The 25,298-nt window shown below is 34.6% G+C and overlaps 3 protein-coding genes across 4 annotated transcripts; 1 reads left to right on the top strand and 2 right to left on the bottom strand.

Moving 5' to 3' along the window:
* Positions 1-603: 603 nt before the first annotated feature.
* Positions 604-13,870, bottom strand: LOC149786918 (uncharacterized). 2 transcript variants are annotated; one of them, XM_089978294.1, is made up of 4 exons: positions 13,821-13,870; positions 7,732-7,831; positions 5,055-5,171; positions 604-1,247 (listed from the first exon to the last, which is right to left on the bottom strand). In XM_089978294.1, exon 4 carries the CDS (start codon positions 1,209-1,211, stop codon positions 894-896), a length of 318 nt encoding a protein of 105 aa, XP_089834420.1. In that variant the 5' UTR covers positions 1,212-1,247; positions 5,055-5,171; positions 7,732-7,831; positions 13,821-13,870; the 3' UTR covers positions 604-893. The 2 variants fall into 2 exon arrangements, with proteins under 2 accessions (XP_089834420.1, XP_089834419.1); XM_089978293.1 differs by having other exon boundaries at positions 13,805-13,826.
* Positions 13,871-16,390: 2,520 nt separating this feature from the next.
* LOC149786917 (uncharacterized) lies at positions 16,391-22,347 on the top strand. The gene is made up of 9 exons (XM_089977440.1): positions 16,391-17,710; positions 17,995-18,075; positions 18,575-18,692; positions 19,009-19,239; positions 19,576-20,104; positions 20,830-21,086; positions 21,359-21,530; positions 21,739-21,887; positions 22,220-22,347. The coding sequence occupies exons 4-6, from the start codon at positions 19,169-19,171 to the stop codon at positions 20,845-20,847; spliced, it is 618 nt and encodes a 205-aa protein (XP_089833566.1). The 5' UTR covers positions 16,391-17,710; positions 17,995-18,075; positions 18,575-18,692; positions 19,009-19,168; the 3' UTR covers positions 20,848-21,086; positions 21,359-21,530; positions 21,739-21,887; positions 22,220-22,347.
* On the bottom strand, positions 22,344-24,692 carry LOC149786916 (uncharacterized). Its single transcript, XM_089977441.1, has 3 exons — positions 23,539-24,692; positions 22,815-23,036; positions 22,344-22,547 (listed from the first exon to the last, which is right to left on the bottom strand). Exons 1-3 carry the CDS (start codon positions 23,742-23,744, stop codon positions 22,394-22,396), a joined length of 582 nt encoding a protein of 193 aa, XP_089833567.1. The 5' UTR covers positions 23,745-24,692; the 3' UTR covers positions 22,344-22,393.
* Between the last annotated feature and the right edge of the window lie 606 nt (positions 24,693-25,298).

Here is a 25,298-nt window from a genome sequence, read left to right as displayed (position 1 = left end):
GAGCAATTCTCTAATTTGATTCTGAGTTAAGTGATAGCAGATGCTTTTCAATACTGAAAAATTTATGGGATTGATCATGTGCACTGTTAAGACAGGAAATGTTTACAAGTTCTTGTTTGCTGAGTAGAAGCAGATCTCGTAAATTAGAATGTTTTTTGGTTTGTGCTGTAAGAGAAGCGAAGGTCCTGCCCTTAGAGTTAGCTGTTAATATTAGGAGGTAAAATGATCTTAACTCTTAAATTCGCATTTTGATCTTGAAATAATTCCAATCTGTTATTTTATATAGATGAAACGTGTTTCAGTAAATGGAATGTTAATTTGTAGTTATAGTCCAATTAGAATAAAAAGCTAATAGACTGCATGTGAACTCATACTGCAAGTACCTTGAAAATTGTTGTACATTTAAAAATAATATATATTCTTTCATCCAAGTTATTTATTTCGGCTATGCCAATTTACTGGTTAGGTTGTGTGATGAGACAGAATGTTTGTCCAAGCTTAATTTTGACACATTTCATAATGATGGTAAGTCATATATAAAGAGATACTGATAGTGTTACAGAACTTAAGATTTATGATCATGTACAATCTAACTGAACAATGCATGTTTTCGTTAAATTTATTCGAAAGCAATGGGTGACATTTTCAAGATGACAAATGTAACAGGAACATAATTTACTGTCGTTTTAGTTTGTTTATTGCTGTGTGGTAAATCTTTTCATGCCAAAAGTTAATTTCTCCTGGGGGTTGATTTCCAGGAAACCATTACTCATGTGTTGACTTCATTAGGGTTGGTGATGGAATCATCATCAGGGATGAAGTTGGAAGAGAGTGGTGTTATGTCTCTTTGGTATAGTTCATCTATTGCTGCGTAGTAAATGCTTTTCATGGCATTAACTATTATCTCCTGGGGGGTTGATTTCTTGGAAACCATTACTCGGGTACAGCTGTAGCTCATTAGTGTTGACATCTGTTGTGAATGAATTATGATTAGGGCTGATGTTGGAATCATCATCTGAGCTGTGGTCTGAGAGGCAATCATAGTACTCAGAATCATAGTACTCGGAGTAGATGCTTGAATTGGAATCATCGTCCGAGTCTGAGTTGACGTCATCATCACAATCAACAGACTCCCACTCATCACTGGAGTCCTCTGAATCGACCTCAGTATTTGCATTGGGGCAACAAGCTGCATGCGCTTGATGGTCCATCTCTCAGATGTCCTGCTCCTCCAGTACAGTTGGTAACTTAACAAAAAAATAAGTTCCTATTATTAGTGAATATATATTCCTGTAATTGTGAAATTAAATCATGTGCAACTATTTATATGAACAAACAAACTGTAATATAACCGACGTTAAAATTATGTATGTGTTTATGTGTGCTTTAATTTGATGTGTACTATGCAACCACACCATAACAATTCAATCTAAATTATTGAGTCATTAAAAATTAAAATGGGATGATCCCTATGGCAGACCTGCCAACCCTGACGAGTCCATCTCAGTAAGGCAGTTTATTTTTTCGCAACATTGACCAGTTTTCAGTAAGGTATAGCAAAATATCAATAACTGCTATTGTAAAGCTGGAAAATGTAATTGAAAGTTTGATGCATCAACGATAAACATTACGTTCAACTAAAAAAGTTTGTAAAGTAGGCGTAAACTTTATCTACCACTAGTACAGTTACACAGACTCTAATTCCAAACCCTATGCAGCTCAATGGCTTGTTCCTATCTCTCAACTTCTTGGAAATTATCATTTTACTTGACGGCAATCATATCTCCCACCATGAGACATACTCAAATTGGCATGTGATGTTTAATAAACGTAAATGTGTCCTTTCCAGCTTTTATTCAAAATAATCTGAATACTCCTTTTTATTCTTCTGTGTTGATTATTAACACTTATCTCAATCAAAATCAACAAGAGTCCTTCACAGCAACAGATGTTCCAATCAGAAATGCCAACTATATGATGACCTCGGTAAGAAAGTCAATGCTTTTCCCACAAGTTTGACAGTTTTCAGGAAGGAGAAACAAAATGTCATGTACTGCCATTGTCATGGTAGAAAACGTACATTGAACAGGCCATAAGTGTGGTTCAAGACAGATGTCGGTGAATATTGTGTTCACCTCAAAAGTTTGTAAAGTTTACTTGAACCTCACTTACCTCAGTACAGTTTCACAAACTGCCATTTCAAACCCTATAGAGCTCAACGTAATCCTTAAAACAATGTGGACAGTAGCAGCGGTGATTATCTTTTTTGCCATGTGAAATAATTAAATCAACGTATGTGAACTAAATGTAATTAATCTTTAAAAAGAAAATACTAATTGTAAACAATGACATGAGCCTGTGTGGCACGTCACTCCATCCAATGACGGGAATAGAATTTTCAGAATTCCTCACAATTGTTGGCCCATATAGACATCTTTCAATACATTAAAGTCTAGTTACTTTAGTCGGACTATGCTTAATATCGTCCATTTCCTAATAAATTCAAATTCTGACAAGAAAATAGATGAGATGTCAAGTTCAACAACAAACATTTCAGTTGGTTGAAATGTAATGTGAGCCAAAGAATATCGAATTCAGTTTTTGTTGAAGTCTGTTTCTTTAATGACATGAATATAATATATTAATATTGAGGAAAGTGATAATCTGGCTTCATTTACTCTAAGATGCTTATATCCTTAACAGAGTTTTGAAATTCACTGCGTTCCTCGCATTCCAGAAGTGAAAATCCAGGAAGTAATATTCATGCAAACGAATCGAGTTCATTCTAGGTCACTGACTAAATCAGAATAGTTGGCATTGCTGTATATCACGTAGAACTTATGTGATGGATATGTTACAGTAAGTGGTGCAGAAAGTTTCTTTATGAAGTTGAACACAATGCTATTTAATATTTATTCACACACCCAACACAAATTGCATTCACAAACAGGTATTGCACAAGAAAAAGAGAAAAATCTTCATTATATATTCCTTTGAGAATATGTAGGAACTTCATAAAAAATTTATGATCTTAAACAGACTGAAAGATTTTGGATATTGGATTGGAAAGATTTATTTTTGACAAGCTAGACAAGTCTTTCACCGACAGCCCATGTTTTTAGGACCATAAATTCACAAGACATACCAGCAAGTATTTGAGGCCATATTTGACATCAGATCAACAACATTTCAACCTAGCATCAAATATACATCATAAGTATTGTGTTGATACAACTATCCATGAGTATAACAATATTTTCAAGATGGCTGGCATACTGATGTCAGATCTGCACAATTTCATTTAGGACCAAACAGTCATTACTTGAAGTCTTTTAATGAAAACCCAATATTTATGGGTCCATCCTTGTAGGAGTATTAATAACAAACTTTCAAAGATTGCTTTCTGGCACTCATATTTAAGCAAGTAGTTTAAGACAACTGATAAACATTTGACAATAAACAATCAAACAACACAAGAGAGAGAGACCATACAGTATGCTAATTGGGTCTATGACCAGTACAGACCTAAAAAGATCGTCTCAGTAAGGCAGCTGATTTTTTCCTTAATTTTTTACCAGTTGTCAGTTGTTGTTGTTGTTGTTGTGGGATTTAACGCCATTTTTCAGCACACGATAGGCTATACATGGCGGCCAGTATTAATGGTGGAGGAAGAACCCGGAAAAACCCCGGAAAGAACCACCGACCCTCGAGAAGCTACTGGCAAGCTTTCTCACATACCCACATTGGCTGAATCTTAGACTCGAACCGCCGCAGACAGAGGTGAGATGGCAGTGATCCGTAACGAAGAGCGCTTTAGACCACTCGGCCACCCAGTTGTCAGTAAGGTTTAAGAAAGTATCGTGTACTGTCACAGTTCTCTGTTGGAAAACGTGTATATATAAAGTTCTGTGTTTCAAACTGATGCATTGATGGTCAGTATTATGTTGATATGAAAAGTTTGTAATGTATACATAGACGTTATTAACCGCCAGTACAGCTGCAAACTTCAGTCTTAAACCCTAAGCAGCCTAGTGTCATGTTGCTATCTCTCAGCCTGATGTAATTCTTGAATATTTTTCTTCATTTCACATGAAAGCAATCATATCTCCTGCCATGCGGCAAATTCAAATTGACACATGATATCCAATAAATGTGATTATGTCCCTCCCTGCTTTTATTCAGAACAATCTGAAGATTCCTTTTTTCTCTTCTGTACTGTTTATTAAAACATTTTTCAAAATCTTATTTTTCCTGTTCATCTGTTATATGTATAGGTAGCAAGGGTCATTTAAAAAAAATATGTAATCGATAATTTGATCATGTAAATGCTTGCATGGAAAAATATGTGCAGTTTAAGGTGTCTGAGGTACAAGAATAAAGTTAGTTTGGTTCTATAATTCTACTAGGAATAATTTAAAACTTGGATCCAACTCAAACCTGGACAAACCAATTATCCAGATTTTAACAAACAATCATTTCCCAGTAATTTTCCTTTTATTGCACTCGTCCATTTTGTAAGGGACATTTTTGTTGTTGTTGTTGTTCTAGGGTTTAACGCCATTTTTCAGCACAAGATAGGCTATACATGGTGGCCAGTATAGCTGGTGGAGGAAGAACCCTGGAAAACCCAGTGAAGAACCACCAACCCACGAGAAGCTACTGGCAGGCTTTCCCAAGTAACCAGGCTAATCGAGCCTTGGACTCGAACCCACGCAGACAGAGGTGAGATGGCAGTGATCTGGAACAGTGAGCCTTTAGACCACTCGGCCACTCGGGGGCCCCGGACATTTTTGTAAGAATTGCGGTAAAATCATAAGGGTTGGCAGGTCTGCCAGCATAGCGAACAACTAAGAAATAAAATTAATAATAATAAATATGTTAACGATAGTTTTTTCTGCAGCTAAAAATAATAACCATAGTCACTTTTCATCCAATTTGAATGGCCATGATTAGCATTAATTACCTAGGGTTACAATTAACAGACTGAATATTAGCATCAGAGAAGACAATGGGAAAACAACTAAATCTTTCAGGGTAACAAAAATAACAGCTACCTCATCATCATCAAACTGGAAATGAAAATAATTTTTCTGGTTTGAAATGACATCTTCTATTGGGCTCGAGACGAGTGTGTCATTCTGGTCATAGTTGTCGCTGTCAGCAAAGCATAACTGGAATGTAATGAAAAGAAACTGCTTTCAATGATCATATTCCTGCTAAAGTCTAAATAAAGTCATGTACAATAGCAAATAAAAACGTCTTATGTGAAATATAACAGAATAAAATCTGTCTGATTTTACATATGCTTAATTATACACCATTGGCAATATACAACCCATCCTTATTAGTTTTAATAATTCCAATTTCATGAAAAAATGAAATGGGATTCTTTGTATGTTGTATCAATGCATTGACACATTTTGAAAATACGTCGTAAAACACCTAAATTGGTCATTTTAAGTCATCCTGGTCACTTTATGATCTATCAATACAGTTATGCACTTTAATAAATGGCGTGAACGAGGTCTTTGCAGTGTTCATCATACCAACAAGTAACGGATTTTTCCACAAAAGTAGGTTTTTAAATATTTGTTTCGACTTCCAAAGAGTTTAGCTATTATCTGAATACAGGCAGATGCTAGCGACGAAGTTGCCAGGGTAAATCCTCAGATGCAGGCCTAATGACAATGCTGTCTTTGTATCCATTCCAGATAATTAAATAAAGCATGAATTATGAATGATAGTGATAATTAAAGCACAAGTATTGTTAATCTAGATACATGTCTGACAATTTTTTGCCAGAAGGACTGGCACATTTCTAAATCTACTAGTTCTTCTGGATACAAGGGAATACTTTTTAATTTCTAGGCCTGCAAGAACGAAAAAAAAAAGAACGTCTTGTAAGGTGGTCTCCGAGGTTATGGCAATTAAGGGAGATAATACCTATCCAAATCAAAAGAAAAAACAAATATGAATACAAATATACACCACCCACACTGGTGTGCGAGTGTGTGATTGCCTTAGATCAAAACAAAAATGTTTGATGAGTCCACAGCAGCTGATCAGAGAAAAGCATCTGACCTAATTGATATGGATATTATTGTCAATTAGCTGAATATTTATCAATGTGAAATTTTTATGAATGATTGCTTGACATCATATTTAACAAAGAAAAAAACTTGAAATAAATTAGTTTTTCTAAAGTACCAATCACATATGGTGCATCACAGGGATCAATCCTGAGCCTTTCAGATTCGTAAATGATCTGACACTAAAAATAAACAACCTTATTTATCTACCAACCTACAAGAAGATGCCACCGCTAACAGATTTCAAATATTTCAAATCAGTGTCCCTTTAGAAAGACTTCTTTGGATTACATTCTTGAAATATACACATATGAGACCATGTACATTCCTACCCACATATATTGACATCACTTGTGTAGACAAGCCACATATGTTGATCAAAATGCAAAGCCATTATCACGTGATCTATTATTGATATCATATTTATCATGTTTATGTCAACATAAGCCACAGGTCATAAACTGAACGAATCTTGTTTTGTAATCTTTTATGTAGACAATCAGCCAATTCCGATTCTTTATTTGACAATTATTTGCTGTGGATGCCACAGTAGCTAGCTATTTGGTCATCTATTGTTGACCTTTTGTGGCAACTTCAATAAGACATGCACCCTTCAATTGCATAAATGGAACAAACATAATAAAAGTTGGCAAAGTCCTTAGCGTTTTCTTGAACATCTTAGCTTTTAATTTAATTTTCTTATGAGATATTACACAGGTATCAATACCATTTGTTTACTGATGACTTTAAACGACAAGCAATAGCGTTATATTTTGTTGACTATTTCTAAAAATACTCATTATAACTAGACATGACATTCATTTAAAATTGAAATATCTGTCTCTGGACATTTTCATTTTGAAGTGTGAGATCATAATTTGAAGCTCAATTCCATTTTAAAATGTTACTGATTTCTCTTCTTTTATGTTGATTATTGTACTAATCTAGAACACATCTGCACTGATTACTGCAAGGATTTAATTTTGTATTTACCCACCAGATGCAAAATTAGGTGATTCTCATACTGAAAAACAGTCAAGAAATGGATAGGGGAAGATGCCACACAAATACTGGTGGTATCTGGTAATGGATATCTGAAGTGCAGTTTCAGCCACGGATGAGAATAGTGAGTGAAGAATAGGACTTCCTTCCCATTTTACCACGTAGGTCAATCCTCAAAGATTACGTGCAGTTTCAAGACAATTTAACCTAAGACAGCACAATCAATGATGATTGGTCGAGACTACTATAATTACTGAATCCAGAGTATGCATGAGGAAAGTGACAAGAGTGAGACACCTTGTGATAAAGTGATAAACAGTCAGCTAAACAACATTACAATACGAACTGTATGGTTGCATTTCTCGAAACTAATGGATTATGGCTGTACAGAAAACAATGCTGAACATGATCACAAAATCAAAGAACATTCAAAACAAAGACAAAAGAAAAGCATTAGCCAAAACAAAATTAAAACAAGTCTAAGAACTCTAAAGGCTTATTTCAACTTGTTCACTGGTAATGTGATCATTATTCATGCAGGCTTGTTTCAATAACATTTTGTAACACTGATTTAATAACATGCACATGAACTGACGATAACAATATAATATCCCAACTTTCGTATATATTTATTACTCACTAAACTTAAGTCATTTTCAGGTCTTGTTTCGCCGCTCTCCTGCACCAGGGTTGAGGGCCCGGTAAGGGGGGAGTCGATGTCATCTACTGTATCATGATTTCTGAAATGAAAAATATGGCTAAATTGTACATTTGATGAGTTTGGTATTTAAGCTGCAATGTTTCATATAATAGTAGTAATGTTAAAACAAAGAGTCAAAATGACAAGTCTAAATTAAGGTCAAATTGCAGAATCATCATCTTCTTTCTCTTATGCTGACTAACAGCTCTTTTATAATTAAACATCTGATAGTTCATATACAAGATAGCATAATATGATTGGCTCAAAATGTAAAATCATGAACCTGATGCATGAATGTCAATGAAGTATTACCTTTTGAGCAAATAACATTATGCAATTATAGTGGCTTAGAGTATGTGGGGGTATCTAAGGTGATTTGTTAACGCAGTATGATTTTTTTTCCATCAGGATATTGCTGTTTTTCAACATCAAGCTTGCATCAGTCACATGTAGTTTTAGGGTTAGTAAAAGATTGACGAAATCTTCAGATCTGATCCTTTCAGTGGGTGAAATGTGTTGGGTGTGTTTAAATATTAAATGGCATTGTGAGGAACATTTTAACCATATTAACATTTTTGAAAATTGTATATGTTGCCCCTTAATGAGATTGAACTTTAAAGTGAGTGCACAAGACCACCTTCAAGGTCGAAGAGCCAGTGTCAGATGACATACCAAAGTAGTACCTGCACAGATTAATGCTAAACAATCGCTGCCAAGGACGTGTTGGAAATAGTGAATTTGGTGCATCGTATATGGCTGTGAACATGAAACAAATATGGAAGAAAATGGCGAAGACCATTTTTTATTTCAAAGCTACCAGTGCCAAATTTTTACATCAAAAATGACGTCTCATTACATAGTGTAACAAAGTAGCCGTGTACATGCATGCATTTGTTCTCTTATTTGAAATATGCCCCATATTTCCCAATCTGCATATTTGCTTTTAACATTGTCTTTAAGCAATACTTTAGAAAACTGTCTGAGTTGTATACATGTACAATATGCACATTTGCTATATAAAAATTACATTCATGTATTTTCACTAAACGTATAGGAATGCAGATGTGCAAGATTTGGGATATCTGCTTTGCATATATACCCACAATTCCATGCAAAACATTATCACATGATCACCTGGTATGTTGAAAAAAAGTTTTGATCTGGTCAAATGTCAATTTCCCAACACATATAGGAGATATCCATACATTACTAGAGCTATGACATTACTTGAGCTATGAATTTTACTTTTGCTTTCCTTTGCAGACTATAGTTATTGTCCCCCTTTTTACTATAAAAAAGTTTACCCACTACCAATTTTGTAAACAAAAAGCATCAATAAAAAAAAAAAATGCAAACACATTAGTCACTTCACTGATTTATGAATTCTAACCTGATTGTTGTCAAGGTGTCCCAAACATTGTTGACTTGGCGCTTTTAAAGAAACGGGAGCTTCTTTTGAAAAAAGATTGCCGAGATTGCAGTCCTTCTATTCAAACCACATAAGTGATGTTCACCATCACTGATAATCTCAATAATGCCATACATTTTATAGTTATAACTTGTATCTTATTTATTTGTTCAGGTTCCTTTACAAATATTATAAGTATACAATTGGATGCAGATGACAGCTTTTACTGAAATAGACTATTCCAGAAACAAGAAATGGACACTGATCACTCTCTCTCTTTGTTAACATCCAGATATTCTGTTTGCATTAAAACATGATTAATTTGACAGTGTTAGGGACCAATTGATGAGAGATGAAACTTTTTCTTTTTACCGAACAACCAGGAACAAACCAAAAATTCCATAATAAAAAAGCTAAAAATACAATATTATTGTTTTCTGACGTACATGTTAATTATGCTTGATCTCTAAGGAGTTGATGTGATGTTGTACGATTCATTTATAAGATGTATACATGCATAACAAAACTGTCCACAGGTCCACAAGATTTGTTTTCAAGGAAAATAAAATTCCATATACTGACAGAGGTCTTGGAAATGCTAAATCATGCGTATTTGGACACCAATTTTTTATATGGGATGCAGAAAATCACTTAATCACTTATGCGGGAGCCCTCCATATGCATGTACTAGGTGGGCGCCAAAATTCAAAGACATGCTAGTCCTGCTTCAGCCACCTGCTTAGTGAGAAAGTGTGTTGATCAATTAGCTGTGCTGATATTCACAATGACACAATTCAGTGCTGAAAGACCCCTTGATGTACATGTTGCCATTATAAGGGTATATCAAAAGAACGTGATGTCATAGCTGGGCAGCAAGTTCAAAGACTATGACTGGTGGCTAAGTGGGAAAATATACCAATATTTACAATGACAGAATTCAGTGGCTGAAAGACCCCCTGCTGTACATGTTGCCATTATAAGAGTACCTCAAAAAAATATGAAGCAATAGTTGTGCAGCAATTTCAAAGACTTTGACTGGCAGCTCGGTGGGAAAATACCGATATTTACAGTGACTGAAGTCAGACGCAGAAGGACCCAGATATGTACATGCGACTATTTATAAGAGTACATCAAAAAACAACTTTAGCTTTCATTATTGTGTTCATTTCCCGGTGTAGCAGAATAAATAGTGCACATGACCTCAGAATCAAGATATGTTGAAACTTAGACAAAACACCATTCCCAAACTTGGATAAGTATTCTGTGGTTTAACTGCAATCTGACGAAGATTGTAATGAGGTTCAGAAGAGTGCTAAAGTTGCTGTAACTGATAGTTCGGATGGGGCAGTAGAAGAGAGTAACAAAGTGTGAGTTGTCTTGCTTAGTGCTTGAAATTGGGTTGGCAAAATTCAGCCTCAGTATTATAAAGTGTTATAAAGAATGTAAAAATTAAATTAAACCAATAGTTATTTGCATAGTTTTCTGGACTGCAACTTTTGCTGGTGGGACTTCGATTTTTACCAAAATGGGAGTCATGTACTCCTAGTTTTAAAATCCTAGCGAGAGCTATTAAGAGCATTCATTTATAAATAAAATGGGGTAAATCATTTGTGCCATAATTTCATGCAAGATACTGTTAAACAAACAAAACGAACAAAAACCATATTTTCGCCATCAATTTCTAGCAGCATTTCAAATATGCTTTATAGTGTTGAGATCATTTCTAATTTTTCCTTCTTTGTTTTACTGAGATTTTATTACTTACATCAAAGACAATACTATATCTTTAACAGGATATTTCTAAGCATGGTTTGATAAACATCTCAGCTGACACTTTTAAATAAAGTAAGAGCCCATGAGGTATAATACTTGATAGGAACATTTCATTTTCAATTTTTTGTAGATCGAATAGTCTCGTACCTGGATTATAATTTACTGGAGTAAAGCAACAAAAGTAGGTTAGTGATTGTTTCATCATTTAACCCTTTACCTCATGCAAACGTCTTTTGACGCCTCTACTCTATTCGCATGGAAGCACCTTTTGACGCCTCTACTCCATTCGCATGGAAGCGCCATTTGACGCCTGCTGTAAAAGTCAGCCATTTTGAGCTGGTTTTCATAGCGCCACCTTCGGGGAAAACCCCCCTATTAGATACTACATTCATTTCTGCGAATGAAAATTACGTCAGATCACGTGGTCGCTGTTTATGCACTGGTCGATATCTGCTATACAAAGTAACTGGGTCGTAATCTCCACTCTCCAAAATGGCAGTCGCAGATTTCATTCAGTACTTACGAAGTTTTCACGATTAGAATCACAAGTATGAAAGATTCAATAACTTAGGTAAAGGCTCTGATATTGATGCAGGCAGCAATTAGTTTTTATAAATTATCAAATTCAGATAACTTAGTGATGTAGGTGCAGATGAAAAACATGTAAATTTCGAGTATGAGAAATGGCATCTACAGTTAGTCATGTGGCCTCACTAACATGACGGTGAACGAGTTCTCTCAAGATTTTAAAGCACATACAAAATTCTTCCGTGAAAAACAATTACACAGCTATAATAATAAGACTTTACTCTTAAATTTTTTCACATATAATAGATGTGTACCAAAAATGTATTGCTTAACAGTTCACAGGCAGGCCTATGCGTATGGGCTCGACTAGGTAACAGGTGTTCTATTTATAGTGCGCTGCACTTTGTAACTATGCTCTATGAGGTAAAGGGTTAAGAAACCTTCTTCTCTTTAAACAACATAGATAATATACGATAAATATCACGGTCTTCAACTACTCTGGATTTGAAAAATAATAAAAATGAAAGTCGCCCTCTGAACTGTGCCTTTCACAACAACATTTAATTCATTTGGAGATTCACACTGATGATAACACCTACATTTGAGATACTGCTAAACAGCAACAGAAGTAAAAGGTACACAATATGAAGAAGAAAAAAAATTAAACGCCCTGGGCTAACAGGTACAAGGGAATAATATCAACTGGTGATTTAATGAATATTTGTCAAGGATACATTTTAACAATCATTTTCTGACGGTTCAGAAATAAAAGCAGACAGACAAAACAACAAACAAAATGTGATGCAGATGTGTGCACTGATGTGAGAGCACCATTTATCTTCTTTTAGTACTTTTTTCATTCTTTTCTACAAAGTAAATATTGCTGTTAAGAATATTTCATGTCTGTAACGACAATACTTCACACTGAAAGTTATTTTTTGCAAACTCTTTGTACGTGTTGTATAAATAAAATATGTAAAACATTAATTACAGTAATCAAATTGCATTCTAACAATAATAGTCTAATAGCATTTATTTATATTATTTTCATCACTTTCTATGTTGTATGTACAATTCTTAAATATGCATTTTGCCCATCATAAATTCTGAAAAGAGGAGCAATAAAAATCTGCTTATTTTAATAGGCCATGTTTTTATTCAAACACAAGAAAATGAGCTGAGTGGTTAAACAATAATAATATGGGCACTATTGCAAACAATCATAATATACCAAGTTGCACTGACTAATCAATCTTTTGTTTTTATGTGATGTCACAAAACGTGTGCACTTCAATATCCGCCATATTGATTCCCTAGTCACACAAACCGACACATACAAACATTGGTCCAAACATGTAATTATGAAGGCATGTATAATTATGTACATAAAGATATCTTAATACACTACGATCTATTGTGTATGTCAACTGTTCGAGACCGAATTCATGACTTTGTCCATAATTTCTTCAATTAAACAGTGACATTTCAGTCATCTTTGCTATTCTTTCATAAACAAATAGATCCATCAATAAACAGATGCATAAACAAATGGAGACACAGACAAGTACAAAATGTAATGAATTTCAATTTTCATGGGCTGAAATCAGTAATTTCCTTATTGTTCAAGTTAAAAAGTCAATCGTTAATATGTAATTTCATATTTCTAAAAGCATTTCAAGAATACTCGATTTTGACATTTGACACAAAATCGTGTTCCATTAGGCACATGCTTCATTTTAATACCAGGGTTCCTGCCCAAGTAAGAAAAAGATTTAAAACCTTTTCCAGACCATAAAATAAATAATTCCATACCTAACCATGTGACAAGTTTATTAACCTAATCAGTAATGATAGCAACTGGGGATGACATTTTCTGAGTGTGATGAACTGGTACAGAGTTCTCACGAAACTTATGATTATTTTATTTTTTAAATCAAGTGATATTTACAGATCGACTGTTTGTACTTTATAATGTCAATATTCAGAATAGATTCATATTCACAATATATGCCATGAATACGTTTTATTTTCTTCAAATAATTTAGATTTAACCTCTTTCTGCATATACTAAACAGTAAATTTTTAACCTAAATAGGCCGACCAATGCCTTTAGATATCACGAGTCATTTGTAAATACAAGTCCGATACTAACCTCGAAAATACATTACACAAAAAACTTTACCCAACGTTTTTAAAACATTTAGTAAAATAAAAACGCGTGTCACATTCCTTGGTATAAATGTTCGCTTTGCCATAAAATGTGTATATAAACTCAATTAATGCCGTATTATTGCCATTATTTACATTTTTACAGACCCACCTGCCGAAGAGTTACTGTTCTTGCTAGCAAAAAGATAGTCCAAGAATACCAACTCAAGGGGTCGTCCGTTAATTATGTCAATAAAACGGGGGGGGGGGGGTGCGTGGGGGGAAGGGGTTTGAAGAAGTTTGACAATTGTTGACATGGGGGAGGTGGGAGTTCAAGATAAATTGACGTCAACGTTATTTTTTTACAATAAATTTAATAAATCAAAAAATAGGAAATTAGTCGGTGCGTTGGTTTGGTAGACACTCGCTCGCCCGTCAACAGCCCATCTGTTAGACCAGCAAGTTGTTGGTCTACCCATCCGTTTAATCCTAAACCGGTTGAGCTCTTGCCAAGGAAGTCATAATCTTGCATCATCATATCTTGTTTTCATTCAAAGTGTTATAGTCAATTTGAAATCTGTTAAACAAGTAAACAAAATGTATTAAAATTTATTTGTAGACCTTTTAATTTCCATAATTCTATTTTTAGCATAAAAGCCAGCCGTATAAATTATTATTTTTTTAAGGAAGGTAAAATTTGAAAGATTGTTATCATACTTTTGATTATCAAAATTTTTTAAGGAAGGTAAAATTTTATGGGGGGGGGGGGGCACTGAAAGTTTGACAGGGGGGAGGAGGTAAAAAATTGCCTAAAATTTTTTGACATAATTAATGGACGTACGTATAAATTCCTTTCTTTTAGGTGAATTGTACATTTTGAAGTAGGACAGGTACATACTATTTGGTACATTGACCTTTGACCTAGTTATTACATAATATGACATAATGTGATTTATCCCATACCACCCATGTGAAGTTTAATAAGTGCTGATATGAATAAGATACAACTCGTAGTTGAAAGAATTCATTTTATTTCAAAAGATGATTTTGATGGTGAAGCAAAAGTATGAAAACAATAGTTCCAACAGTTCAATGACATTTCTATACACATTCATATAAGACATAGCTTATTACCTCATAATATTGTTTTTCACAAGTGAGACTAAGTATATTTGTTACTTATACAGTCCCGAACTATTTCACAGATTATTGAAAAAAATTAAGGTTTTCTAAAGGGAAGAATAGCCTCACAGTGTATCCATAGAAATGCATACATGTGGGCAGCATTTATGAACTTTACTAGTTTGATGTGGGAAATCAAATGGGTGCTGAACAGTTTTTGTTAAATATTGAAAGTTCTTTAAGAATAAAATGTATGAAATCTTTAGAAAGTAGCACAAGTTGGCTTTGGATGGGGACTTTTGATGACTATAGCTATGATATATATAGATTTGTGTTGCCTGGTGCCTTTATGTATGTGCTGTTACCTCCTAGTTTGGAATACATACAACAAAATAAGTTATGTAAACATAATATTGTTGATTTTGGCCAAATATTGTCTATTTTACCTGCAAAAGATGATAGATCACTTGTACCATGCAGGGTGTTCTGGCATGATTAATTTTAGGTACTTTATTAAAGATATGGTATTCCTTCCCACTTTGATTTAAATTGTCCTGCTCTAATTGTCAATTGTTTTTTTTTTTTTTTGCTTTGAAATTGTTCATGCAATTAGTTAAGTTCTCTTGCATTCCCTTTTGTTGATGTAGCAGTGAATACCAACAAACAAGAACAGTTTCTTTAAGTCAGCATTTCCCATTGACACTTGTACAAGTCCAATTATAATTTACTATAGACTTTCCATTAATTCTATTTCTTTCTGTCCAGCTGTTCTAGTGGAATTTCCATATTAAAACCAACATTATTGAATGATAACCATTTTAGTCACACAGTACACATTCATTCCATTCAAATCCACAGTTCTTGAAACTTTGCATCCCATTGCAAGAATCCAAATTGGCATGAGATCATATCTGCATGGTTATGGAAGGCTGCACTCTATATGCCGGCATTGTAGAAAATATGAACTATGTGATATGAAAGAGCCACGCCATCTTAGAAATTAAAATTACATGACTCTTGAGGTCTCCACTATATAGCATTCTAATTGTTAGGTTCTCACTTCATCAATAATGTATTTTGGGATAATTTAATTGCAATGAAGATAATACAGGTTGTTCATGAACTCATCTATATTACATGGATAATATATTAGAGGTTACCACACCTTATGTATATCATTCAGTAATCTCCCTTACACCAGTCATAACATTTCAAGGAAATAAAATCTCACATTTTCAGTGACTGGTTATAAAAATAAAGAGAAGATGTATGAAGTATTATATTAGCCCTCAATCTTGATGCAGATGTAAGTAGAAGCAATTTAATAATTTCTCACAGTAAAGTTTGCAAGTTTAAAAACTGATAAGGTATGTTCTGTTTGGTTCTGAGATAAGTCCATCTCTATCTTAGGTCAGTTATTATTAATTTCTTATGTAGAAGAAGTATACTTTATATGTATCTATATTATCTAAATTATTCACCCTTTTATATTAGATGGAAATGAACACCACCTGAAATGTGGGTACCTGTAAGGGATGTTATAGCACAGTTCCCTTTGGGCTCTCCTAGGACCTGTTGGGCCCTGCCCCATATATTTGTCCAAGGTAAGGTCATCAAACTTTCACTTGTCATTTTTTGCATTGCTGATTTTGCCTCCTTTAATTCCTTTATCATAAGCTACCTCTCCCTTTTAGATAAAAACTTTCCTCCTGTTTTTACCTCCATTTGACGCTCTATACTTAGTGTTTATATTTGGCATTTTTCTGTATTTTATTCCCCAAATTTCACCACCCCAATCCAACATAACCACTTAGAAGCTGTGATTTACTATATTTGTTGACTGACTGGCTTATTGAAACAATTTTATTCACATTACAAAGGAGGAAAGCTTACTATACTATGTGGTACATTTACCTTTGACCTAGTCATTACATAATGTGACATAATGTGATTTATCCCATACCACCCATGTGAAGTTTAATAAGTGCTGATATGAATAAGATACAACTCATAGTTAAAAGAATTCATTTTATTTCAAAAGATGATTTTATTAGTGAAGCAAAAGTATGAAAACAATAGTTCAAACAGCTCAATGACATTTCTATACACATTCATATAAGACATAGCTTAGTACCTCATAATATTGTTTTTCACAAGTGAGACTAAGTATATTTGTTACTTATACAGTCCCAAACTATTTCACAGATTATTGGAAAAATTACGGTCTGCTATTGGTCCAGGTGGGCGGAGCTTAAAGGTAGACCTGAGACCCCCTTATCACTTAACTCTAAATTATTAAATATCATTATTTATGTAGTATCTGAAAATTTCTACCCTATGCGATCAACGGATGGCGAGATATTTATTTTAAATGTACATGTCATGAATATTCTCCGTAAATCAAGTACAACTTCGGCAGTTTCCGTGATATCAGGCAGTGTGACGTCACAAGAGGAACCCGACATTGTAAGGAACCATTGTTGTACCGTTGTCAAGCGTGAAGCGTCTCTGTATTGTATTCTGACTGCGTGTATTTCTAGTTATGGGAAAGAGGTGTATCGTTGGTGGATGTAGCAATACACGAAAAGATGGTGTTTCATTGCACTTGTTTCCTTCGGACATTAAATATAAAGGACTTTGGTCTCGGTTTGTGCGGCTGACAAGAGCGGATTGGAAAGAGCCTTCAAAACATGCCACAATCTGTAGTGAGCATTTTCAACCCGATTCTTTTGGGCCCAATCAGAGCTTGATGGCTACGTTTGGAATAAAGAGAAACGCTACTCTTCTCCATGACGCAGTACCATCCATTACGCCATGAGCAAAGTGTGCTTACAGCCCTGATGTGGATGAAAGCCACCCACCCACCACAACCAATAGTACAGGCCAGACACCCAAGTGCCCGAGATCGGCATACAAGAAGAGGGAGAGAGAACAGAACGGGTAATATAGTATGTCTAACTTTTGCAAATTGTCTTCTTTTTATTTAATTGCTTTATGAATGATTCTTTTTCATGTTAGTGTACATGTGTGAGTGTGTGTGTGTGAGAAAGAGAGAGAGAGAATAGGCTGTCACACATTCATATGGACAGGTTTCATTGGCGTAATAGTGAGGTGGAAAATATTTTATATAAATGTATGTAATAGTTTCTTCATGTAAAGTTTCACATGACAATTGCATCAGTATTATGTTTGGCAGTATAACATCAGCTAAATTTATCTTTCAGACATTACAGGATGTTATGGCTACAAGTTCAGTAGCATAAGATGAGGCAGAGAATGGAACTGCTTTTTCTGACCCAGATATGGTAGGTTTCACTTAGCAAGATTGTAAGCACTGCAGAGCATTCAATAATCAGGAAGAAATAGACGTTTTTAAGAAATTGGGTATTAATTTATTTTACCAACAAATATTGAATTTGATTAATGCAAATATGTGACAAAATTGTCACACACTTAAATAATGTGTACATTTCTGTTAAATCATTATCCCACCCATGTGATTTGGTACTATTGTACTTTTTTCTACAATGATGCATGTCCTAAAGTTGACAGATTGTTATTTGAATATTAAGTTATCTAAGTATTTTTCCTTAAATAAAGTTTTGGGTAAAATGTCATAAAAGTAATATATAGAAATACACAACTTGAAAATATAGTAACTTCTATTGCATTATAAACCCAGTGTCACAGTCTAGCAGTGGTGGAAAGGAGGTTGGGTGGGTGGGCAGGATATCTGCTTGGTTGAAATTAGGCTGTAGTCATCCATGGCAGTTGCTATACTTGATTCTTTCTAAAATTTTCCAGACATATGATGCCTGTGACTCAAGGGTGAAAACAGTAACAACTGGTTCTCAGACGTCACTCAGACCAAAGAGAAAATCTGCTAGGACCCAGTACAGTGGACCAAGGAAAGTTGACAAAGGTAATGGAGATGATTGATGGTCTAGATCTTAAATTGACCACAGTGTGGCCCAGCAGTGTTGATTCAAACCTTTAGTTGTATGAAAGCCTGAGTTTATACCAAAGAGGCATCACTTTAAGCTCATTGCTCACTGTAATCCGACTTAATGGATATTCTTTTATAACTAATTAATTTCCACATGTGTGCATAACAATTATAATACCAACAGCAATATATATATATATATATATATATATATATATATATATATATATATATATATATATATACACACACACAGTTCGAGTATAAGTAAATATTTTTATATTTTTCTCAGGTTTACAGTCCTGTTTAAACCCAAAGTAAGGAGCTGCGGTACCCAAACTGATAACCCTAATAACACGGATGAACCACATCACACAACAGTTACTGTGGATGACTTGATTACCTCTTCAATATCCGAGTCCAGTGAAATAACAGTCAACCTCAGCGACTCAATGGACTCCTCCTATGCTGCTACCAGTTCAAGAAATTCATCGTGGCAGAGCAGCTTTAATGAGGATCATGGGCAAGTACAATGATGCCTATGTAATACAATCACCAGCCCACCTTTAGTATTGGCAACATCTAGCTATATTATAAAAGTGGCCTCGATATTGAGGTTCATTTATATGAAATGTGTCAAGATCAGTCCTGAATGATTTAATTTTACAACAGATGTGGTTTTCTTGTACAGGGGACTGTTGTTTTAACAATTTCAAAATGCTAGAGAGAAAAGGAAGCATAGTTCAGCATTTATGTCATAGGACTAATTATGAATTTTTAGTATTTCTGTTTTTATTTGCAATTTCCCTTGCTGTACATGAAGTCCGTATCATACAAGAAATGTTTATTTTTGTTACAGACAAAGGTCAACTCATCAAGAAAAGAAGTTTTTAGTAGCAGAGAGTGCTCTTCTAAGCCTGTTCAGTATGTGTATTAACTGTGGAAATGAAGCTCAAGGAAATATTAATCACAGGATGGGAACTTTCATTAATATTGTCCAGAAATGTGACTTTTGTAACCACAAAAGATCATGGAATAGCCAGCCCTTCGTTGGATCCATTCCAGCTGTAAACCTTCAGCTTTCAGCTGCTATTTTGTTTGCTGGAGCCATTCCGTCACAAGCCATGAGGATTTTTGAATTCCTAAAAATGGCCCATATCAACATGGACACTTTCTATATGCACCAGAGGTACTACCTCCAGCCAACAATTGCACATTTTTGGAAGCAAAAGCAAGAGAGTTACTTTGAGGAGGTGAGGCTTGGTGGTGGTGGTATTGTTGTAGCTGGAGATGGTCGTGCTGACTCACCTGGTCATTCTGCCAAATTTGGAATTTATTCTACTGTGGATGTCAATACTGGGAAAGTAGTCATTATGGAAATTGTGCAGGTAATCAGCTTTACCAATATATTATCATATACAGGGTCTATTTCAGTAGGGTAGAGGGTGAATGTTATAATAAAGTAGTCAGGCAAAAGTATATAATTTGTTCAGTCTTCAAAAGAACTTCTTATTCCTCAACATATTTATGTTTTATTTTGGGAGCTGTGGTCTAGTGTTGGACTTGTAATGCCATGGTTGCGGATTCATTACCAGCCAGTGTCAACTGCCTCGACGTGTCATTGGGGAAGTGAATTACCTCTAGTTTCCTCTGCATGTTATAGCGAAAGTTTTAAATGGTTTTAAAATTAACAAAATCTGGTTTTTCTTACAGAGCAATGAAGTCCATAGCAGTTATCATATGGAGTTAGAGGGCCTTAAGCGAACAAATGATATTTTACAGGAGAATGGAATTCACATTGAGTCCATCATCACAGACAGGCACACACAAGTCAGCAAGTGGGTGAAGGAGAATTTATCTGACTGCACCCACTACTATGATATTTGGCACTGTGTTAAGGATAAATATATTTCATTTTTATTAATGGCAATATTTGGAGATTATGTACTTGAACATTTGACAAATTTAGACAACTTGGTATATAAAAGGCTGGTAGAGAAAATAAAATCACCCGTTTGTTCATTGTTCAGGTGACAATAGAACCAAAATCAAACATTGTAAATCAAGCAAAACTGCCCCAATTTGTTGTTCAAAAAGTCACTTTTTTTACCAGGCTTTAAGAAGAAGATGAACTTGCTGGCCAAGAAGAAAGAATGCCATGATTTAAAATTTTGGACCAAGAGTGTGACCAATCACATGTACTGGGTGGCAGCATCAACCCTTGATGGTAACAAATCTGTGATGCTGGAAAGTGGCGTTCAATTGTGAACCATATTCAGAATATACATGATGGACATGGAGACCTCTTCCCAAAATGTTTACATGATAAACTAGTGGCATGTGAAAACAAGAAGAAATGGCTTAAGCCAGGTATGACCTAATTTCCTGCTGTTTCAGGGAATATCAATAGTTTGTGGCAGTTGGATATTTATTTAAATTTAAAGGGACCTTTCTGTCATTGAAAATTACAGAACTTGCCAAGATACAGAATAAATCCTTGAAATCCAGATAGTATCTCCAGTATATCTGCAAGATTATTCAATAATGTTCAGGTTGAGATTAAGTGTTTGTATATTTGTCAACGTATACAAGTTAACATTATATAGGTGAACAATTAAGTAAATAACAAATTTCTTCCTCAGGTTCTCTTGCAGTTGCCAGATTTTGTGATTTGGTTCACAGTCGCCAAGTGACAAAGGACATACAACAGCTGTCACCACTGCACCAAACTTTTGAGCTGGAATGCCTCCACAGTGTGTTGAATCATTTTGCCCCAAAGCTTATTGGGTTTTCCTACTATGGCACAATTTGCAGGTATTTTGTCCATTATTTCTTCATAATTGGTTTGAGGTGTTTGAACATTTATAAGTAAAAAGGCGATATAAGTTCATGAAGCAAATTTTAATGTGGAAGTAATGTGTAGAGTAAAAGAACATGAAATATATATTTTTCTAAAAGAATAAGGTGTATAAAAATGTTTGAAGAATTACATTACAGAATATATTTTCTGTTTTCATGTCAGAGCATTTTTGACCGCATTACATTTTGAAGAGAACAACCGAAAACCACAAGCAACAACATCAAATGGACAACTGCGTTACCAGATTACCTTACCGAAGTACAAATGTGGGGAATACTCTGTAAAAGAAGTCAAAGTGGAAAATACTTTTTGTAAGTTTTGCACTTATTATTATATTGACTTTTCTATACAGCATTTAAGAAGTATTATAAATGGATCGTGCAAGCTGTTTCTTTAACAAATATGAATACAAAGTCATAAATTTCAACAACTACAAAGTACTATCGAAATTCCATCAATTGGTTGAAATGCCTTCAGGTCCAGTGTTCTGGTTTATTGATATTCGAGATAAATTTTATTTTCAAAATATGACCAATGAAATTTATTCCTTCCTTTTTGGTATAAATATTAGTAGCTGAATTGGGCAACAAATGAATGCTTTCCAACAATTGATCAACTAATTATAACATTTCATTCATTTTAGGCTATGTTGATAGTCTGATGGAAGTGGCCGAGGTGCTCGGAGAGAACATCAAAATGAATGAAGAATCAGGCTTGCAGTTGCCAGGAGACATCCTGCCGCCTCCACTGTGTGCACAGTACCAGCGTCCTAAAAAAGAGCTGGCTGTGTCTTCACACATGTCTCGATATTCAAAAGCTAGTTAGGCCATTTGAATCCAACATAGGTATCAGATGGGAAAGCGAGTCTTATTTTGTAGACAGCACATGCTGGCAGTGGAATTCTAATTTCTTTGCCCAAGAAACCCCAACACCATCGAACAAACTGTCGATATGCCACGTACCGCCTCCTCCTGAAAATTGATTAAAAACTATATATATATAGTTGAAATTAAGAAAATACAATTACACATACTAATTATAATTTATTCAATTATTCATTTTAATATTGAGATATTTGCAGTTGTTAATATTTCCAATTGTTGATGTTCAAAACTAAGTCAGGATACAGTTACAAATTAATGAGCAGAAATAATATCGTATAAATATGTGTCAGGGTGAAGATGTTATTTAACTTTGAAATATTGACAGACTTCAGTTATGTAATAAGATGTACTTACTCATTGCTGTCTTCCATGTGTTGATCATATTGCTGTCTGTACTGGTAATATGCTGTCTCGAGTACGTAACGGTCCAGACAAACTGATGGGAACCCAGGATGGTCAGTTATACATTGCAATGCTTTATTAAAGCCAGTGATTTTGTTGTATGTTTTAGAAATTTCATGGCAGCACTGAGATTCCTCTGCTGTGGGCATAACTTGACACTGTGCACAAAGACACCTGTATAATAATAAAAATCCCAGGCAAGTTATTTCAGGCATGTCTTGCTCATGTAAAAAGTGTTTATTAAATTAAATATGTATTACACCCAAAACACATGCAAGAATCAGCAATATTGCCAAAAGAGTGTACCATATCAGGAAGTCCGAGTTTCGTTTAATATATCCCTCCACATCTGAGATATTCAAATAGTATTATCAAATGTGCCAAAATATAGCTGATAAAATTTTATGCTGTCAAGCAAGTCACCTTGGAAGTCTTATGATATTTCTGGACAAATGACAGGGTATATGAAAACGACTGCCTAGGCATAATTGTGTGAATCGAGGGTATATACCTATATTCATACAAATATTGAAAATAAAGCAAGAATTGTATTTATTCACGTTTCTGTTCAATGTTATGCATGTACAAATGAAATGATATAACGGGGAAAAAAGTCAAATGGACCTATCGGAGAAATAAGCCTCAGTATCACAGAAACAAGACCGATCCTACTTACCATTCGGTATTGTTCAGCCTGTTGCCGACATCTCGTTCAATTTCTTCCCTTTCTTCCTGTAATGCCGAATCTTCACTTGTATATGGTTCAAAACGATAAGGTTCGATGCCTTTTTCACTAATCTCTTCTTGACTTTCATCAAACGAAGAGGAAGAATATTCCAATTCTGGTTCATGTTCGCTCTGACTGTCACAACGAGTAGCCATGTTGCTAGCCAACTGCAGATTCCTCTTGTGATGTCACAAGCTCGCGCGTGCATATGAGGTTGTTTACGTAAAGTCGCTCGGTTGTTTCCGTAGAAGTCGCGTTTTGGTGATATTAAAAGGGTCATATCTCCCAATCCAGTGAACGAATGTGTGTCCCGTCTTCGCAGAGTACTTGAAATGTCCATTTAAATAAGATTAAAGATTACCGAAAGCAGTATATAGCATTCAGGTCTACCTTTAAGGTGTAGGGAACATTGTATTCAGAATTAAAGAACAACCCTAGCTGTGATTGGTGCATTATGTAAGAGTTGTACTTCCTGTTTGGCTTTAAGAAAAGTTGAGCCTCTTGGCAACATGTGAGTTTGTGTTAATTTCTCTCTAGATCATATTTTGTATTTATTATGATTTTTTTTAAATATGGTACACAGGGCTGAAAATGTGCTTGTTGCGACAAGATAACTCTTACCCCTGTCTAGTTCCAGTAGAGTTATCTCTCTTAAATGCACTGTAGTACCTGGTTATGTCATTGTCAAATTGACAATCTAGCATTGTTCTCTATGACAGTGTGTGACATGCATGCTCAAGTAGGACAGAAAGTATATTTATTTCACAAAACATTAGCATTGAGGTATTTGGAAAAACAATTGGTACCGTGATACCTACAAGTCTGAATGCTACCAACTAAGCTACAGTGTCTTAATATAAATACCAGCATACCAAGAAACAAAATAGAAAGTAGTAATTCAATTAAGAGGAATATTTTAGTATAAAATAAGATGAAAAGGAAGAAATTTAAAATGCTTACTTTCACTGATTTCACACAGTATAATATTTTCCAAATGTTTTCATATAATTACTTCTCATATTTTACTGAAAACTCCTGTATGACATAATTACACTTTTATTTTGGGTAAGTAAAATAAACAATAAATTGACTTTATCTGAAATTGTATTCTGTTATTTTATTCTCAGTTAATAATTCAACGACGAAGTAGTGACTCCATACATCCTTATTATTTAACTTGAACTGTTACTTCTTTCTTACATGTTTTGTAAGTTGGATGTTATTGTTATGAAATTGAAACTGACAGTCCAAAACATCGCAAAACAAGATATAATGCATCTCTGAATGTAACACTCTTCCTGATTGGTGGAATGTCAAAAGTACAATAAAACTGAATGTAACACTCTTCCTGACTGATGGAATGTCAAAACATTTACATATTGCGAATGTAACATTATTTCTGCTTGGTAAGATGACAAAAAAATGTTCAGCAGTAAAATCCACATTATGCAATGAGAAAATGACATGACTGACATCATGACCCTCCATATGACTTGTTGCCAGTGACAATTACATTATCAACCTGTTTTGGCATAACTTTCAGAATTATAGACATGAAAATAAAATCATTTGTAGGATGCTTAAATTGAAAACCAAAAGAAGAAACAAAGAAAATATATAACCATCAGAAACCATGAACTATGGTGCAATTAAAGGGCAAAGTTCAAAGTCAACAGGGACCTTGACCTTTTCATTTCTGTAAAGTAAAA

The sequence above is a fragment of the Sinohyriopsis cumingii genome, chromosome 12, assembly GCF_028554795.1.
Source record: "Sinohyriopsis cumingii isolate HCF-2022 chromosome 12, ASM2855479v2, whole genome shotgun sequence".
NCBI classification, from domain to species: domain Eukaryota; kingdom Metazoa; phylum Mollusca; class Bivalvia; order Unionida; family Unionidae; genus Sinohyriopsis; species Sinohyriopsis cumingii.
This window is presented reverse-complemented; position numbering and strand designations above follow the sequence as displayed.

What these genes read in the sequence shown, in the direction of transcription:
- LOC149786916 (XM_089977441.1), bottom strand. Translation starts at nt 23,744, where the DNA reads ATGGCTACTCGTTGTGACAGTCAGAGCGAACATGAACCAGAATTGGAA. An exon ending in AGGCTGAACAATACCGAATG is followed by an intron (nt 23,037 to 23,538) that starts GTAAGTAGGATC and finishes ATTATTATACAG; the next exon opens with GTGTCTTTGTGCACAGTGTC. An exon ending in CACATGGAAGACAGCAATGA is followed by an intron (nt 22,548 to 22,814) that starts GTAAGTACATCT and finishes ATCAATTTTCAG; the next exon opens with GAGGAGGCGGTACGTGGCAT.
- LOC149786917 (XM_089977440.1), top strand. Translation starts at nt 19,169, where the DNA reads ATGGACTCCTCCTATGCTGCTACCAGTTCAAGAAATTCATCGTGGCAG. An exon ending in AGCTTTAATGAGGATCATGG is followed by an intron (nt 19,240 to 19,575) that starts GCAAGTACAATG and finishes TTTTTGTTACAG; the next exon opens with ACAAAGGTCAACTCATCAAG.
- LOC149786918 (XM_089978293.1), bottom strand. Translation starts at nt 5,107, where the DNA reads ATGTCATTTCAAACCAGAAAAATTATTTTCATTTCCAGTTTGATGATG. An exon ending in TCCAGTTTGATGATGATGAG is followed by an intron (nt 1,248 to 5,054) that starts GTAGCTGTTATT and finishes TTTTTTGTTAAG; the next exon opens with TTACCAACTGTACTGGAGGA.